The sequence below is a fragment of the Astatotilapia calliptera genome, chromosome 13 (assembly GCF_964374335.1).
Source record: "Astatotilapia calliptera chromosome 13, fAstCal68.1, whole genome shotgun sequence".
Lineage (NCBI taxonomy): Eukaryota > Metazoa > Chordata > Actinopteri > Cichliformes > Cichlidae > Astatotilapia > Astatotilapia calliptera.
Genome location: NC_137434.1, coordinates 21,311,531 through 21,330,574, shown reverse-complemented (window position 1 = coordinate 21,330,574; position 19,044 = coordinate 21,311,531). Strand labels below are relative to the sequence as shown.

General features: G+C 39.3%; 1 protein-coding gene across 6 annotated transcripts in view; it reads right to left on the bottom strand.

Annotated features, from left to right (window-relative positions):
• ccser2a (coiled-coil serine-rich protein 2a) overlaps positions 1–19,044 on the bottom strand; it is a 50,023-nt gene that overhangs the window by 10,045 nt on the left and 20,934 nt on the right. For 5 of the 6 annotated variants that reach the window (XM_080288037.1, XM_026189302.2, XM_026189305.2 and 2 more), the window contains 6 exons: positions 16,124–16,217; positions 12,964–13,072; positions 12,636–12,807; positions 10,938–11,003; positions 10,663–10,785; positions 7,518–7,664 (listed from right to left, as the gene is read on the bottom strand). In XM_080288037.1, coding sequence (XP_080144163.1) covers positions 7,518–7,664; positions 10,663–10,785; positions 10,938–11,003; positions 12,636–12,807; positions 12,964–13,072; positions 16,124–16,217 — 711 coding nt within the window. Of the gene's footprint in view, positions 1–882; positions 968–7,517; positions 7,665–10,662; positions 10,786–10,937; positions 11,004–12,635; positions 12,808–12,963; positions 13,073–16,123; positions 16,218–19,044 lie in introns of all 6 variants that reach the window. The other variant, XM_026189307.2, reaches the window with a different exon arrangement.

Here is a 19,044-nt window from a genome sequence, read left to right as displayed (position 1 = left end):
TTTACTGGTTGGAGAAAATGCACTTTGACTGAAGGCTGGGGAATAAGGACACAGCTGTCAAAATGTGATTTTGTAATAATTTGAAACATGCCAGAAAATATACCTGTGTCACTTTTTTCCCCTCTTGATACAAAGCTAAGTCCCACTGAGGTAGATCAAAGAAACACAGCGTGGGTTCTTTTCTTTGTTTGTTTTTTCCATTTTGTGCTCTTCACACTCACATATGTGCATTTTCTGAAGTCTATTTACCCATTGTCATTCTCTTTATCTGCCTCCTCTACTTGCTAGCTTGTCAGCACTGCATAATACAAAAGCCATGTGACAGCTACTGAGATAGGTGAGGTTGTTGTGACCAGCCTGCCCTTGTTTCTATAGTCTTCTCTTTCTCTATAGGCAAAGACAATGTTATGTGTGTTATTTTTTATTTCTCTTCCCTGCATATTTTTACAGCATTCCTGTAGAATGAGTATAAGAACTCGGACTTAAAATACAGGTGTCTACGGGTTTTAAAAAAAGACAATAAATGATGTTATTTCTGACTGAATAGAACTAAAAAAGGAGAAAATAAGTCATACAGGGGAAGCAATGGAAGAGGATGCATGAGGATTAATTGTAAAGGACCAAAAGTCAGACTATGTATAGTAAAACAAACAAGAAACAGCTATTTGTCCTGTTTCTAATCTTGTCCCATATTAATCTAAAAGCAGACAGACCACAAACAGCTCTGGAACATCATGAGGCGAAAAAAATCCCTTCTACTAACTGGAAACAAGACTCGGTAGATTAGAAGGCTTTAACTTGAGACAAAGTTCAACTTTACAGACCCTATATGCTGTGTTATGGAAGGACAGAGAATAGCTGCAAAGGGTGTTAGTGACTCACTCTGTCTGCGCTGGGGCATGCTGGTACGGGTCAAGCCCTGGTGCTGTGCCTGCCACGGGGACAGCAAAGGGGTGGGCAGCACACCCTACGCAGAGAAAAACACAGAGGACAAAAGGCATGACATACCAGGTCGTCCACACACACACACGCACACGCACGCACGCGTGCACAAAGACACACACACACAGTGAAGCATGCTCACATAGGAAAGCAAACTCACAGGCATAAACACATTGTTTAAGGATAGGGATAGGCCGCTTCACAAAGCACACACACACACACACACACACACACACACACACACACACACACACACACACAAATGCGTGCACAGTGCACACGCAGACAAACACGCTTATAAGGCACATTGAGGCGGGTGCATCACGTCAATGTTAAATCCATTATAATAAAAGTTGTGATGCAATGAAAACTCGGGCTTAGTGTTAGTGGAATAAACAAAATAAATCCCTTAATACTAACATTCACTCTAATCTTGAGAACTTGAGGAGCCTTTTTGTTTGAAAAACATGAAGAAAAAAAAAAAAGCAATGTTTATACTGAAATGTTAAATAAAATATAAATAAATTAATCTAATGTTTACACTGAATAAAACATTAAATCCAAGGCTCTGTTTATGGCATTCATGATAGTTCAACTGAAAGGTCATCACAACCAGATACATGGACCGCTAAGGTAAATAATGATTGGTTTTTAAGGCAGCGGGCAGGAATGAACAGTTTTATCAGTGCTGATATCTGATAGCTTACAACCTCTTGTGGATATAATTTGTTTTCCTTATAATGTTTTGTGATGAGCAGGTCGTCAGCTGGATAGTGGGATAGGAATGGTTAAAACAGCACGACAGTTAGAAATGTCAGACTGAAACTCAGGAGGTTATTTTATTATTCATTATCCTTTTAAGCACCCCCCTACCTAGAGATTTCCAATAATCTTTATGTTGTTTTTCAGCTGTGAAAACCACTCTTTTCCTCCTACTCTAAAATTGTAATACTGCTTACATAAAAACTATTAGCCACATACAGTATCTCAGCCCACCTTTGTTGCACAACTGTCACATTACATTGCCATATGAACATTTTTTGCACAAGGCTGAGAAAATACAAGCCTCATTCTATACACTGCGTTTTCCCTAAGGTTAAGCAATTCAACGTTTTCAGCTGTCAGTGGAAGACTCATGGTGAAGAGGCAGCTGTGCCATTTTGTTAAGTGGGTAGAGAGTAGAGCTATATCAAATACTACTTCTTCCTCGGTTGTAGAGAGGGCTCCTTCTTCTCTGATATAAGGGAGAGGCACAAAAATTGTCAAGTAAAAAGAACAAAGAAAGAGCGATATTGAAGACATGAAGGGAAAGGATGCAAGTTCCCAGCAGGTCCACCCCAGATTTCAGAGCCCTCCTAGTGTGACTGCTGCAGCGGGGAGCAATAAGCCTCCCTGATCTGTGCTTGTCCGTGTCCTTCCTTTAACACCAACAAGTTTTTCAGTGGGAGGTCTTCACAGAAGCTTTCTGTTGAAGCTTCATTTGGGGAGAGGAAACTTTAGACGACGAGAACAAGAGAGCGTGTTGGAGGGCTCTTGAATGATTCAGACAGTATCTGGCAGCTTTAATAGAACTCGGCAGCTTAGCCTTTTTTACATTTTCCACAGCTGTAAAAGGTCTCCAATAAAGGGCTGACAGAGCTTCACAAGAGCAGTGAGACAGAAATTGGGAAAATTATACAAGTTATTTTTTTTATATATGCCATCCATCAATTTCATCATTTCTCTCCCACCAGCACATAGACTGCGTCTGGCAACACTTCCTTCTCAACTCTTTCTTTAAAAAAACAACAATGTTAATCTCCTAAACCTCCTTGCGGCTGACCTCGCCCCCTAAATCAGCGGTCCCCAACCCCCGGGCCTCGGACCGGTACCGGTCCGTGAGTCGTTTGGTACCGGGCCGCGAGAGTTGAGGCTCAGGTGTGAAATGTATAGTTTTCAGGGATTTTATCGGTTTTCAGCGTTATTTTGTTATCGTTTTTAGCGTTTACTCGGTTTTCCTTGGTCTTTTCACGTGTGTTATGAATAAATTTTCTTTTTTTTCGGTACCAGTACAAGTTTTATTTTGTTGTATTTATCCGCGACACCTTAAAGGCCGGTCCATGAAAATATTGTCGGGCATAAACCGGTCCGTGGCGCAAAAAAGGTTGGGGACCGCTGCCCTAAATGGTCAAGCCTTTATGGATTGGACCACCAGTCCTTGTGGAATAGCTTCAGCAATGCATACATAACACACTTTTGGTATAACACAAGATTAGTGGTGGAGGTATGTGTATGCTACATGTATAAACTACAGCATTTTAAGATACCAATATCATTGCAACAATAGCTTTTTAGATGTTTTAACTTGTTTTCTTAAATAATGAAAGTTCTCAAAAGTTAACAGATATTGTGATATCCCCTCAAAAATGTTAAGCCAAATGGGAGATGCTACACCTGAACTCATGTAATTTCATAATGGAAGGCCAAATTAATTCCAAACTGGGTGTGAGAGTGGACTGAGGCTTCCTCTATAGGGGAAAAAAAGTTAACATTGTGATCTCTTGATGAAATAGAGCTCTACAAACACAGAAGTACAATGGGTGAACATTTCAAATGAGAATCTGCAATGAATGTGCTCATATACGTTTCAACTGTATTAGGTAGGATTGTCCCAGAATCACTAAACAGGATTTGCTGGAAAGGTCTCACTGTGCTGAATCCAGTAATATACGATATTGGTTAGGCTAATTCAGACTTTCTGCCTGAAAATAGAAAATATTTTTTCTTTTGGTATGTCAGTTTGAAAATACAGTAGTAAGTGCTTCACCTCCTATTGTACCTACTTCAAATCTAGCAAAAGAGCTTGATTGAGCCAGACTGATATTTTTCTGGGAGTACAGAGAAATGAGGGGGATGTACAGTAATAAACAATTTTTAAAAATGTGTTTGCATGCGTAACATTGCTATTCTCAGTGGAAATAGCCATATTAGTATTGGTGGTAGTAGTATGTTCACAAGAGACCCTCTCAGACTGAGATGCACTCTACCTCTTGTGTGCACAGTCCCCAAAGCAGATGGCGAAACTTGGGAAAGTAGGACAAGAATCTAAAAGTCGAATAAAAGTTTTTCTTTGTGATCCTACAACCTTTCTTCAAATAACAACACTATTTAGAGGATACATCTGAGCCACTAAAAACAGCCCTGCTCTGCTCAGGTCTCCTAATCCATTACACGGAGTTTCACGAAGTTGGTTACAACTAATACTCCTGCCCTGGCCCCAATGTTTCACTTCACCGACTTTGGCAATTAAATCCTCACCTGGCAAAGATGACTCTGTCGTACAAGCTCGTATTAATGAACATGCGTGTGGAATGTGTGCCTGATGCGAGGGGGCAAACTGAGAGAATGAGGAAGGGGAAGTAACACTCGCATCTGAGTGGGGAACACCTTTGGCAGCTTAACACTAATCACTAACCCTCTTCCCCATCCTCTCCCTCTCAGTGACAACAAAATGATCTAATTGTAACTGAGGTAAGAAGTCAAGAAGAGCTGTAATGTCAAGGAAAGAACGACAGACAAAAAAAATACAAAAGAAAGAAAGAAATCAATGAAGCAAATAAGAAAGATAGAAGAAAGAGCGGAAGAGATAAAAGAGACACGAAGGGAGGTGTGAGAAGAGAAGAAGAGATGAAGAAGAGGATGTTTAAGAGGCAAAGAGGGAGTGGGAGGATAGCCGTAATTATCCTCTCTGTCTGCCACTGATGAAACACTGCCTATTGTGTTGTCATTGTTTCACTGCTGTGGCTCATCTGCGTGTTTGTTTATCTGGGTTATTAACAAGGTCGGCTCCCCAGTCCTCAGTCGGCTGAACTCATTGTTCAGTCACATTGAGTGTGGCCCGCACTTGAGTACAAGAGATACATGTGGCACAACCCACTCACACACACACAAACAAAACGCAGACAAACAGGGCATCTCTCACATACACATGACAGAAAATAATGCAAATATATAACCACAAGGCTGTGTAGTTTTCTATTGTATTACATCTGAAATTACTCAAATCACACTGCTCATGTTTTATTTGCTGCAAAAGGAAGAGGCAGACAAAACATTTCTCCTGCTGAGATTGCTCTGGGAAGCTATTCACAAAGATTATTTTTCTACAGGCAACATTTAAGTAGCTCCTACTGTCACACTACACTTGCGTCATGCTGCGACAACCGTGTACAATCGTTGTCGGCATTATGTTCACCGACAGCACTATACACATTCCATAATGTAAGCCTTTCTTATCTTTTCTTTTTTCTTGAGCAAGTTTTGGCCTCAAAATTGGATTGCAAGCAGATCTAAATAAGAAGCTGTGGGAGCCGGCGGAGAATATGTTACCACAGCCTTCGCAGAGGCTGCGAAGAAGTCAGGAAATAGGTGAAGAGGATGGGTTAAAGCAGCCTGAAAAGCAATAGCACAAGTTCTGGTCACTGACAAAATATAAGCGGAATGACTGAAGATGCTGCATGAATAATAAACGACTCACTAACAAGTAAATACACTCATGTCCAAGGGTCAAAGGACACAAGCTCACTCTTTTGTGATACTCTTAATCTAAGTTCAAAGCACACAGAGAATTTTCAGTCCATGTCCAAGCACGGACATCTAGACCTCCCAGAATCAGAGAGCACATTTTGCCCCTTGGCTACAGATAAGGCAACTATATATCAACATTAAAGCTTTAAAAGATTATAGCTACTGGCCTTTGACATCAAAATTAATCTTGACCAAGCCGTTCAGCGTAGCTTTCAAAAATACTATTGCGGGGCACGAGGTACTCCAGTGCTTTGACAGAGCACCCCTTTAAATGTCAGAGGAGAAGAAAAATCAACAAAAAAGGGCATTTTTGAGAGCAAGAGAGAAAAAAACAATAACAATGACACCATGTTTGTGTGTGTGTGTGTGTGTGTGTGTGTGTGTGTGTGTGTGTGTGTGTGTGTGTGTGTGTGTGTGTGTGTGTGTGTGTGTGTTAGAGGAAGAGCATTGGAGAGTGAAATAAAGACAGCCAGACATGATTAATTTGTCAGTAGGGAGGAGGGAAAAAAAGGCAGAATAGCTAGTCTAGGAAAACCACACACATAGAAAACTGTGGGAAAAGCAAAGTACTATAAGAGGAAAACTCTTAATGAACCCAGACTTGCTAAAGGTGCTAAACCTGTCAGTGTGCTACCGAGAGCTTCGATACCAACTAAAAAGACCAAGGAAAAAAAATCTGTTTCTTCCTGGTATTTGTTTACTCTGTGTTCTCTTTTATTTTTACTTCTCAAAAAAATGAAACAAACTCAGAGCTAATCTTTAGGAGCAATTGCAAGCTCTGGAAAGTAACATGCTGTAAAAACATGCTGAAAGTAGTCCAAGGCTGCAAAACAAGAGCGTAGGAAATGGTCTTCACTCTGGTGATGACACCGTAATGTAGATTAAAGCAGGAAGAGTGGAATGTGGTGGCCAGTACAGATTACTGATGAAACAAGCAAAAAGAACAGAGATAAAAATCACAAGAGAAATCTGTTTTGATTTTTTTTGTTTTGTTTTGGGTTTTGTTGGTTTTTTTTTAATGTTTTTGAGCATTAACACACACCAGGTACTACAGGTCACAGAAAGACGCTCCCACCACGGAGACTGTTCCCATCAAGCTCTGCTAGCCCTTCTTTGATGGTTACCATAGCAACTGTTAAACCATAAGCTCCTGTGGCAAGCAGGGACCTTCTATAGTTGGTAAGCTTGCTTGTTTTGTCTTTTATTCTTCACCTGTAGTCGGTATAAGCCAATTTAAAAACATTTGTCCACTCTTAATAATCATGACTTTGGCCATACCATGTGTTACAGTTAAGCAGATATCAATCTTAAAATTATTTCCTTTTGTGTCACAGTGCTTATATCTGCCTCTTTGTGTGAGTGGGTGTGTGCGTGTGTCTGTGCATCACACCCTGTTAGCTGAGAGCAGGTCAATTAAGGGAGTGTTTACTAGGCACACTGCCTGTGGCACTCCCACCATTGAACCAATACTTGGCTGCCACACATCACGCTGTGCTGGCTATGATAAACACAGCGAACACATATCTATCCATCTGCCACCTGTCTATCTGTGCGCCTCTATGTCTACTTCCTTCCTCCAATAAATCTCCTTCTCCATCACTCCGACATTAAGACCAACGTCGCAAGTCCCTGTTCAGTGACATCTAGCTATTAAGAGTGGAGGACAGTGTGACAAGCTTGCTGACAACCCAATAAGCTGTGCTCCACAGAGAGAGCACAGTATAGTGATTTAACCCCTCCAGCCAGCAGCTGGAAAAGCGTTCTCATGCTTTTTAGATTGTTACCTGAAGCTAAAGATTTGAACGACCTCACACAAACACCTATATTTTTTTTTCCTTTACATTATTCTTTGCATTAAATAAACTGTCAAATTATGTTTTATCAAATAGAGGTCAGCAATATGCTGTATGTATGCACTCATCATTGTATCCCAAAGTGAGGTCTGATGGTCACGACTGCACAGAAAAAATGTTTTTTTTTAAATTGATGAATTGATGTTTCAGACTCACAGCATGGTTTGGTGGTCTCCAGTACGTCTGGGTGGCCTTATCATAGTGGTGCTGCATACGTTTGTCCACCTGTCTGTCGCTCTGTCTTAGTGAAGAAGGAGCCCTCTGGTGGTGGCACTGACACTTGACCTGCTGGCCTGTAGCAGACTGAGGGAAAGGCGGGAAGAAAGGAGGGAAGGAAGGCCAAGAAAGGGTTTTAACTCTGGTGACTTCTTTTCAAGCCTCTGCTCTCACGCTCTTTAAAAGCTTGCCACTTTATACGCAGTCAAATAAAAGTACTCAGAGAGAAAACTGAATAGGCCTTAATATACTGAAAGCAAGTCCCCTTTTACTACAACACCCACTGTGCACTTGGATTCAGCTCACTTCAACTTTTAAATAATAACTGGGTTGAACTTAAAAGAAAACATCTCACTAGAAAGTTAATTGAAGCTTTAAGAAAAAAAAGATAAGTTTTTTTTTTCCCACTGGGATGAATCACAAACATTTAGCATCACCAGTCAAAAACCTAACTGATGTGCTGCCACACATAGCAAAAAGCTAAATATATCAGATGTAATCACTTGAATGAACAGAAAAAAGGGTCTTCAGCAAGGGTTCATTTTTAAATTGATAAATGTAATTTATTGTTAAAAATATATATATATATTTCTCATCCAAAGCAATAAAATTCTATCCACTTTTTTTTCCAGACGATTTGAATGTGCATGAAAACTGGGAGCCAGCAAATTATCACCCTGCTCTGATTAAAATTGATGCACATTAGGGAAAACCAAGACCAGGTTGTAAATGGCTACAATTACCTTTACATAGTAATTAAAATATCCTGCAGTAAATTAAACTCGCTGACATTTACTTTAAGCGCATGTTCACCCAATATTGCCTCCTTTTTTCATCAGTCAAAACCTTTCCTGACAAACCACTTTCCTAACCTTCTTTTTAATTCAAACGATTAACTCAATCAATTATTGAATCAGAAGGTCAGAGCAACTAATGATGTGCACAACATTACATTTTTGCTTAAAAAAAAAAAAAAACTTGAGCTTGATATCACATTTTTTTCATATGTGGCTGAATAGCAAAGAAATTTTGGCTGTGAAAAGGCATGAAAGGATCTGACATGAATCGCAGGTGTTTGCCAGCCTTGGTAAAAACTTCAGTGCAGTGAGCATGAGCAGTCTACCTCAAGTGCAGCAGAAGACGCCTTCAAAGCTACATACTGTCAAGCAACACTGGGAAATCAGTTTTTTATCTTTGATAGTTCCACTTTCCTCTCTCCCATTATTTCATTTTCACTCCCATTTTCTCCTCTTAGCCTTATATGTACACAAACACACACATAGATACACACTGTATACAGCAAGAAACCGTCTCCCATCCACACGCAGCGCCTCTATTGTTTTCTCATTACTGCACTATGTTCAATTTACTCATTTTTTTCCACATGTCTGTTTCTCAGCACTTTCTAATGCTTTACCTCCCTCAACTTTACTTGAATCTTTACCAACTTTAATATTACCCCCTACCCAATTTCAAGGACATAAAGCAGGTCCAGTCGCCGTTTACTCTTTAACTCTAGTTCCAATATGAACCAAATGACCTGCACATAAATGTTAGATTTTCACCAAACACACTTGACAGAAGAAAACTTCCAAAACTTTTGTGTTTCTTTGTTTTGGTTTCATCATTTAGCCTTTTACTGCGAGGACATTCTTCTGACATTCTTCTAACAGCTGCACACAAAATGCTTGAGTACAGTCGGAGGAGTAAAGGTTGCTGTTTCCGTTTTTATTTTCTTTCTGCCATCGTCCAACACTTTCACTCCTTCAGCTTCTACACTCATTAAAGTCAGCTAAAGATCTGAAAACATGCCCCAGCCTTTTCTTACAGCCTCTGCTTGTTGAGGCTAAGGGTGGAACAATATCGTTCTGACTGAAGAACCTGTGGGTGGGTGCTTATTCTAATTGGAAGAATGCTATGCAGTGGCAAGACAGGAGAACAGACCTTGCTTTGACATTTTGGTATTTCTTGATATGGCGGGGATTTGAATAATGTCAGCTAGGCATACTGTTGTTTGGCTAACAAGGGAGCCTGGTCAGGACACTAATGAATGTTAGAGAGGAGATGGAGCCAGCTAAAGGCAAACAGAATGGAAGTTGTTGGCAGGCATGAGTAACACACTGGTGTGCATGTAGGAGTCCAGAAACATACCCAACTCCCACCTATGATGAAGGGTATTGCAGTATATCTTCTTTGATCACTTGAACACTAGAAAAGTGGGTCTATCAGACTTTTTCCACTACATATTTTTATCAATCCATCTGTCTTTTTAAACCTTCAATTGTAAGATCTGATAGAGAAGAATAAGGCAGTAGCAATGGCCAGACATGCCTAACTATCGCAGATCAGTAAAGAGATCTGATGTCACAGGGGTGATCTCTCAGAGAGAAAACACTTTGAGCGCTACATGAATGCAACACGCAAACATGAGCCTTGAAGCCATTTCAGCTCTGCCTGTAAATCACAGAGGATCTTGTAAAACCTAGATCTCATCAAACTGAAGAAGAGCCTGTATTGATCTTCTGTATGTTATACTTGCATTTATAGTTTATGAGCACTCACACCTGACTTTATTATTTCTTTCCTCTTTCTTTTTTATTTTATTGACATTTTCCACTGTTTTTCGGACTAAGTCATTGATACTTTGTGTCAAAATCTCTACTGTGTTTGCATTTTGCCAAAAGAGGATGTTATTTCTACTAAACCTGTGGTCAGTCAATCATAAAAGCAAATAAATATTTTTAGTTTTTTCTGTTTACCATACTAAAACACATTTTAGTGTAAGGGTTTTCCTTTCCTTCCTTTTTAATTTGCTAAATAGTTTTTTCACATATGTTTTTAGTTTTTAAATTTAATTTCGTCAACTATAATAACTTCGATGCAGAATAATTCATGACACCTTTAAACACAATTCAACAGCAGATATGCCTCACATACTATGCTTGGAAAATAACAAAACAACTATTCTGTGTAATTTCTGTCTCAGCTTTGAGGCAGGGCGACTGAACGGTTACACTCCAAGTATATCTATATGTGGCACAGATTCCCCTTTTCAGTTGTATAAGCCATGTTTACAACGACTCACAATCTGTTCCTGTCGATGTTGTTGTTGTAGTTCTTGACACTGCAGTGTGAGCTGAGCAATGATCTTGTCTCGACTCCTCAGTTCCTCTCTGAGCACCTGCACTTCCTTTACCAGCACCTCCAACTAAAAACACGCACACAAACACATACATACACACCCTTATTTAGGAACTAAAAAAAAAGAGCATAATAAAGTGATAGATCAAGAGATAGATATGTATCATAAACCACATTTTCAGTCAATCTTCACTGTAAACTGCAGTCACAGTTTCTTACCTGTGTTGCAGAGGTACTGTCTTCAGATTCCACAGGAACATCTGCTGGAGTGTCTGTATCCTCAAGCTGGAGACAAACAAACACACACATTCACAAGAGAGGGCACGCACACAGACAGAGAGTACACAGTGAGTTAAATCAATGGCAACTGCCTACAGCATGCCTCAGGAGCAATATTTCACTATGGTGGAATAATTTTACTCTTTAGCACATACACTCCACTGACCCTGAACTGTCAGCCACAAGTGTTAGATACCAGAGGCAGAGTTTGTTTTTGAACTAAAGACATTTATTTTATATCCAAAAATGTCCTTGTATCAGTGGCTACTTGTGTGTTCAACTTTTCTATAAACTCCTACGACATTAATGTAATTATTATCCCAATTATTTAATCAGTGCCATCCGAAGGTTTTTAGACACCAAGCATATGTACTTAACTGGCTGGTATTTAATGTTTAATGAACATTTTGTCAACTAGCTTGGTAACAATTTTCACTTAAAGGGTACATTCCACTTCAGCCTCATTAATGTTATGTAGAATTATCCAATTATAATCTGCAGGTATAAAGAGAGTTGTGCTGGATTTTAGCCTTTGATTTAGGATTTAGCACAGCTGGAAGCTCATTCTACAATTGCTTTGAGTTCAGGATCATATGAAGAAAAAGCTGCACAATTAAGAACAAAGTTGCTAAAAAATATATCTTCCCTCTTGAGGCTATACAGCCCAAGTGTTTGACTAATTGCAGCGAGCACGCTGAACAGATCTGAAGGAGACATTTGGATTAAACGTAAACATTACTTTTTATGCTGCTGAGGCTAAATTGAGTCGAGGCATTCGAGATAATTTTGTTTTACGGAGTGTGAAGTGCCGGTGCCGGTGCATTTCTGCGATTGCCTAAAATTGGCTGTGTTTCAATAGAGAGACGATTTTGTGTGTTCATCGTACATGTAAGTGCACATTTCCTCGTTCAGTTTCTTCCATTTCCCTTTTCTTCATCCCAGTCACCCAATCGGTTTCTTTCCTCTAAGTGGATTTCTCTGATTGACAGGGGTGCATCTATTAAGTGATCGCCTTCACAGATGCACATACTGTATATACAAAACGGAAGCACAAGTGTACTGTTGCACACAAGCCTTTTGAATCACACAACTTAATTCATTTTACTGAACTGAATTGCAACAATTCACAATGGATGAGGCAATATATGAGCAAAAATAAGACTGGCCCAGTGCATTAAAACAAATAGCAAAGTCTTGTCTTGTCTTTTATGATCTCGCTACACTGCAACAGCTACTGGATTTATGTAATTAGACACAAAAAAAAATCCCCCTAAAAATACTCAGTGTGGAAACCTGTTAAGAAAACTAGCTCCTTTCAGTTTTATTAAGACCCACTTTTAGTGTGTTCAGTGATATAGTCTGCCCCCAGCATACTGAAGAAGATTACTAAAACTAAACCTACAGAAAACTAGTACAAATGTATAATTTATAGACAGAACTGCAGCCAAAACACCCTCATCCCCATGATAAGCAGTGTTTACAATCAGTGTGGATTATTAAGACCCAAAATAAAAGCCTGAGTCTACTGTTCATGTTAAGGAGTACAAAGGTTTCTGTTATTGGACAAAGAATACTGGACAAATATGCAAGTAAGCGTATCGGTTTTTGTGTTTGCATCTGTGCAAATGTGGGTCGAACCTCTAGTAACGTTTTGAGCTTGAGCAGCTGGTTCTTGAGGAAGCTGCAGTCCTGAGTCATGTGCTCGAGTGCAAGTCCATCTAACATTGGCATGTAGCCATGCTCCCTGCCTTCCTTTCGGGCTGAGTTCTTTGAATCTCTGAAACCATCATAATGTTGGAAGACATGAGCCCTGAGGGAAAAACAAAAAAACAAAGACAGAGAAACAGTGACATATTCAGTGTATTCATATCTTTTTAATTTGGCTTTTTACAGATTTAGACTCATGTTTTGTTTGGTTTTTTGTAACATTTTTATAACATTTCTTACTCTTTCAAACCTGACTGACCTGGTATCATTATGAAAGTGATCTGATCCACTCCAGCGATGGTGTTTACGCCGCTGCCCCTGCCGATTGGCCCGCTCCGGACGCTCAATATGGGACATCCTATCAGTCTCTATATAGAGAGAATATGAGATGTAGTAAATATACATATATGTATGTCTGGAAGAAGAGGACGTAGGTGATGGTTGGGGATTATGACCTAAAATTTGTAAAGCAACTGTTTGAGATGTAGCCTCGATGTAGAGTATAGCCTTAGAAAAATCACTTCTGGTGATACTGTTATGTTTTTTTGGGTGAATTTGAGGCATAAAAATGCAAAGATACACATTTTACAACAGCCCTAAGTTACACGCACACAAAACTCTATAATGTATTTAGTCCCTGTCATATGTCAATGTATCACTTCATTGCAAGCAGTAATTTCACCAACTGTTACCTGAAGTCACTGAATATCATTGAGTTTCTGTGATCTATGGTCACTAGATCGCTGCCAGGAGCTTCCTGTGCTGATGAGGGCTAATTCTAACCTTTACTCTAAGCTGAACCTATCCGTACTCCATCCTTAAAAAAGTGTTTACACTAAAAACTAATCATTTAGTTTCATGGGTTTGCCCTCTAGACCTAAAACAAAGAAAAAGTACTAACAATGTAATACAAACATACACAAAAACACAATAGCACAATGCACTACTATGAATGCCCTGTGGTAATGAATACCACTGTGCTTCTTTCAAAAATTTCAAAACATCTGCATGAAAATGATGCGATTATCCATCTCATTCTCTCAACTGTTCCCACTATCAAATGCAAACAACTGCTCTCTCTCTCACACACACACACACACACACACACACACACACACACACACACACACACACACACACACACACACACACACACAAAGTGACAAGCCATTTCATTTTCAAGGAGGTAAAAGGACACAGTATTTGGCAATACTCAATAGCATATAGCTGTGAAATGAACCATGACTGCAACAAAATTGACAACTAACAGAGCGCAACCCCCAGGAAATCAAAAGGACCCTTGACTTTCTATATACCAGATGCTCTTTGGACTGAAGGAAAATGGGTAGAAAGAGATAAAGAAAAAGAGATTTAAACAAATATTGGCAGACTAAAAGATCCAATCTGAGGAATTCAGCAGTTGTGGTTAAAATACTTTACCCAGAGTGTCACCTCATAGCACAGGAGCAGACAGTCTGTCTCACACTGAGCTGCTACATTCCAGGAAAGTTAACCACGTACAGTGACTGCTTTTCAGCTCAGAAAAGCCTAAAACAAAAAGTAAAACAATCTGAATATGTTCCAAGTGTGGGGGGAAAAAATCCGTAAATGTAGAGAAACTCAGATGAAGACGAGAGCAAAATAACTCCTTGTCCAGTCAGCTGGTGAACTGTTAAAAGGCCAGAGAGAAAGTCAACCGAGCTCCCCTCCTGCCTGGCCCAGTCTTTGTTGACAGCCTTGTTTTTCTGGGAACTCCCTAGGAACTGGAGCCGGGGAGAGAGGACTGTGGTGGTGGTGGTAAGAGAGCAGATGAGGTGACTGGTTCGTGTCCAAGCTAGGAAGTCACCAGCTGAGACAGGCAAGAGAGGAAAACTCTGGCCCCTCTTTTTGTCAAGTGACCTGACAGCTGGATGAAAAGATTTTGTGAGGCCTCCTTTATCCTCCACTTGTTTTTTAAGTCCTCTTCTCCCCTTTTGCTCTTCCTGTTTTGAGCCGGGGTGTCTTTAGGAGTAACACCCATCCGTATCCCACATCTCTCGGCCTGCCCTGTGGGCTGGGTCAAACTGGAGTCCTCAGCCTGTCTTGCTTTCACTCTGCCTCACATGACACTAACTTTACCCATGACTTACTGAGCTATAAATATGGCTGCTACCCGAAAAGGATTAGGAAGCGATGACATTCCAGTTCACATTCCTCTAGAGTGTCTCTGTGTCCCTCTCTCAAAAACAAGGAGATCACTCTTTATAGACAATATATACTTTGATGCAAATTTCCTGGGTATGCCAAGTACACAATAAATTCTACGTTCATGAAATTTCTAACAGTCTGTTTCTATTCTATTTTTTTTTTTTTACTTGGAAGCACAGATTCAAATCTAATCTCATAACCTTGCATGTGCACAGGAAAGCATGCACACAAAATCTACATTGCCTTTTAGGAGGTTGAAGGGAGTCTTGTCAGAGGTATTGTGCATTAAACCTATTATCCTTGAATTCTACTTTGATAAGAATGAGTGATTCAATCTTAAAACCACTCGAGTTCAATAGATTTAATGACATGAGAGGTCAATCTCAACCCTTCTCTCTCCTTGTGACAAACATTATCTGAAGAATCCAGTAATAATACTGTCAACAGTATTATGAGGTGGTAATGATGTGACCTGATTACCTTTAACACCTACATAGAAGCTATTTTACTCAATCTTAATGAATCTGGAGTTTGATTAAATTTGCAGTGAAAAGTGAAAATGATTAGAGAAAACAGCCAAGACTCAAGGATCAAGGCAGAGGTGGGTGACGTGCTGTCTGAATATAAAAGCATTAAACTAATCATGTAAAACCATACTGATGCTGTCAAGAGAAACATATGTACAGGCAGGTCTTGCTAAGCCTGTATATCTACTTTGGTTGTGTGTGTACCATAGGCACACGTACCAAGTACATGTGCATCTGTTCATCCGTCATAAACACAGCCAAACAGCTGGCTGAAAACTTCTAGAAAGTAGCTCTTATCCAAAGCCAGTTTTATGTCAGACTTGGAGCTGAAATTAATAACTTCATCAATCAAACATTAAAAGAGTCCACCACATTACAGACAACCCTGTATCCATTAAAAGAGTTTGCTGGATGTTTCTGAGGCAAATCTTCACCCAAGGATACAATTTGTTCAAGCCATTATATGCCACATAATGAGACTACTAGAAATAGAAAGTTCTGGCCTTGGCAATGGTTTAATTTACAGTTTTGATCAGAAAAGCTTTGCTGGAAGTATCTGCTTATAAATAAAATAAACAGTTCTAGCCAATAAAGCTGCAGCAATTTTCATGGCCGTAAAATAACCTTACAAATCTGAATAAGATAACTGCAGTTAGGAACTACATGTCTATGTGTGTATGTCTGCAAGTACTCAGGTGTTCTGACCATGCAAGCCATCCTCTGGGAGGTCCACATCCAGCATGAGGTCATCATCATCCAATTCTCCTGTTGCCAGAGGGTCCAGGTTGTTAAGGATGTCCTGAAAATCACAAAAATAAACACAAAAATTATAGAAAACAAAAGCATTAAATAGCATCACTGTTATATTACTTATATATGAGTGTATTAAAGTTATTATATTAATTTGCTTCTGGGCAAAGTAAGACCAGCTACAAAACCAGGGAGAGAAAAAAAAACAAGGCTGAGATGCAGTTTTTGCCTGTGGTTAATACATCCTTGCAAGCATATTTTTTGTGTGTGTCACATGCTTTTGAAATGGATGCAGCCTTTTATTATTTCTGTTATTTCCAATCTATTTTCATTGGCCAATTAATTCATTTACTAGAAAAAAAAAAAATAGTTAATGCAGCACTATCAATTACCTTGTCTTTGATACCGTTTCAAATGATCGTCTTACTCCAGTGCCACAACAGAAAGAAGATGATCTTATTCCATACATCAAGACAAAGACACCAGAACAGGCTTTCAGAAAAATATTGCCCGTTTATGAATGATAATTCAGAAAGCTTTGAAATTTCAACAAAACACTTCACACAACAGCCTCAAAATATGCAGCTATTCTGATTGCCGTGCAGCTGTCTACCAAATAATTCAAAGCACACCCAAAGCAAAGGAAAGAATCAATAGTTCAAAGCTTTATTTTTCTACAGCAATTTTGTGCCTTACGAAGCTAAATTGACGGGGCTTTGACTAGAAGACAGAAGCATAAAATTACTCATTATTGAATATCTCGTGAGTTGCGCGATAACTGCCTTGTACACAGTGTTTCAGACTTAATGAAGAAGAAATGAATGAAGGAAATAGAATAAACAAAACATATTTTTGCATTCTTCCAAACGGTATCAACCAAAACGTGGGTGGAATCTTTGTTGTTTGAAGAGTCTGTATACAAATCAACCTGTCACTTTTGTTTTTTCTTTTATCATTTCTCGCTTCCTTTTTTCTGATTTTTGACTTCCTTCTCTCCCCCAGCCTGTTGCACTCTTTTCTCTAACCTTGTAACTCCCATCCAGTAAATAAAAGTTTTAACACTAAAGGTAGAGAGAAGAGAGAATGTTTTTTTGGGGGGGGGGGGGGATCAGCCACCTCTAAATTTGCACAGTTAGAAATGTATATTAGCACCATAACTGTGACCCAACACTGAGGTAAAGGTAGATCCTTCTTTGCAGCAAGGCATTTTAACTCTTTAGCTATTTGATAGTTTCTCCATGTGTGCGCACAAATCTGTGTGTGTCTTGAAACAACTCAAAACATCTATAAAACAGTCACATAGCAGAGAGAGTAAAACAGCAGCAGCTGAGCTTGTTCAGCTGGAGCACTGGTGTGCAGTAAGAGGCATTTGACAAAACGCACAGCTTTGTACAAAAATTACACAGGAAGCACAAGTTTTTTATGAAGGATGGTGTTAAAATGCATTCAGTATAGACACCTGAAGCTTTGTGTGATATTATGCACATTGCAGAATCACCTGTCATGACTCCAATATCAAGGTAAATGAAATGTAAAATTATCATCCACTGAGCAATATAAAATTCCCCCTACATCTTTCATCACTTCCTTCTTTTCTTCTACAGAAAATCATTTGGTTTTATCAATATACTCTACTAACATCAGCAACATATTATGGATTGGTGTTTTCTAAAAGGATACTTTGTCACGTCAAGACGAGGAGCAAGGGACTGAACCTCCAAACTGCTTCAGCACCTGAATACAGAACCTCCCTTTTATTGACTGTCCTCAAATTACAGTTTGCACTTCCAGGGGAAATTTCAAATCACACTGGCAGGACCCAACAGCTTAGAGCAGTGAAAAATTCAGGATAATCTCCCAGGAGGCAGGTGGGTGTGCACCCATGTCAGCAGTAGATTGGATTAAGTTATATGTACACTAAAGTCCTCAACTCCACTAAAGTAGTCATTTATGATGGCAATCCATCTCTGGCACAGATCTGGCCCCAGGTTAATTACCTAAAACACAGACAAAAAGAAGGAGCTTTCACTGTTTTCTGTGTATTAAGGATATCTTGTTGAATGCAATAACCCCCGTGCTCTAGCCAACTACTGTATCATCTTGTTAGGTTAGGCTGAGTATGAGTTTTTTAAACTAATTTGATCATGATGACTCTTAAAAGCTGTTTTCTTTAATAATCAATATGAAAGTCGCATGATTTGGGAACCTGCAGATTAAACTGGAAAATCAATCCCTGCTTACATATAGAACGTAGCTTTGAACCTAATGTAGTATTGTTCACAAAAGGGAAAACTATTTGGCTTGTAGCACATGAATTTGACAATTTGATGCGCACATTTTAAACACCAAGTGTTTTTGTCTCCTGCAATACAAACTCTGTAGGATGAGCAGATTTCGGAACAATAAAAAGCCTCGAGTAGTTCTGCCAACTTAATCTGCTTCACAGTGCTCTGCTTACACAATGACATCAGCTGGATCTTCGAATACACTTCCCCGGATCAAACACTAATTAAAACCGTCAGAGTCACTGGAAAAGGTGAAATGCTAAACTTCTTTCTCTCAGTTTTAGTTATCCCTAAAAAAAAAAAAATCCAAGACTGCCAGCATGAAGAGTTGGAAAAAAAAGTTCATGGTAGAAAACTTCATTGTAACCATTGTAACCATAGCTTTTCATGGTCTGCATGTAAATTAGCCTCATGGCACACAGTGAGTTAAAACCACAAACTACAGATCTGGACAAAGTTCATCTTTGTTTTAACATTTTAAAAAGACAAACCTCGGGGCAAGATAAAATTTTCAAACCAACAGTTGCCAGGGTGAAGTTGTAGACTGACATTTTTTGTGGTTTTTTTGCCTCTTTCAATCCATATAAAGTG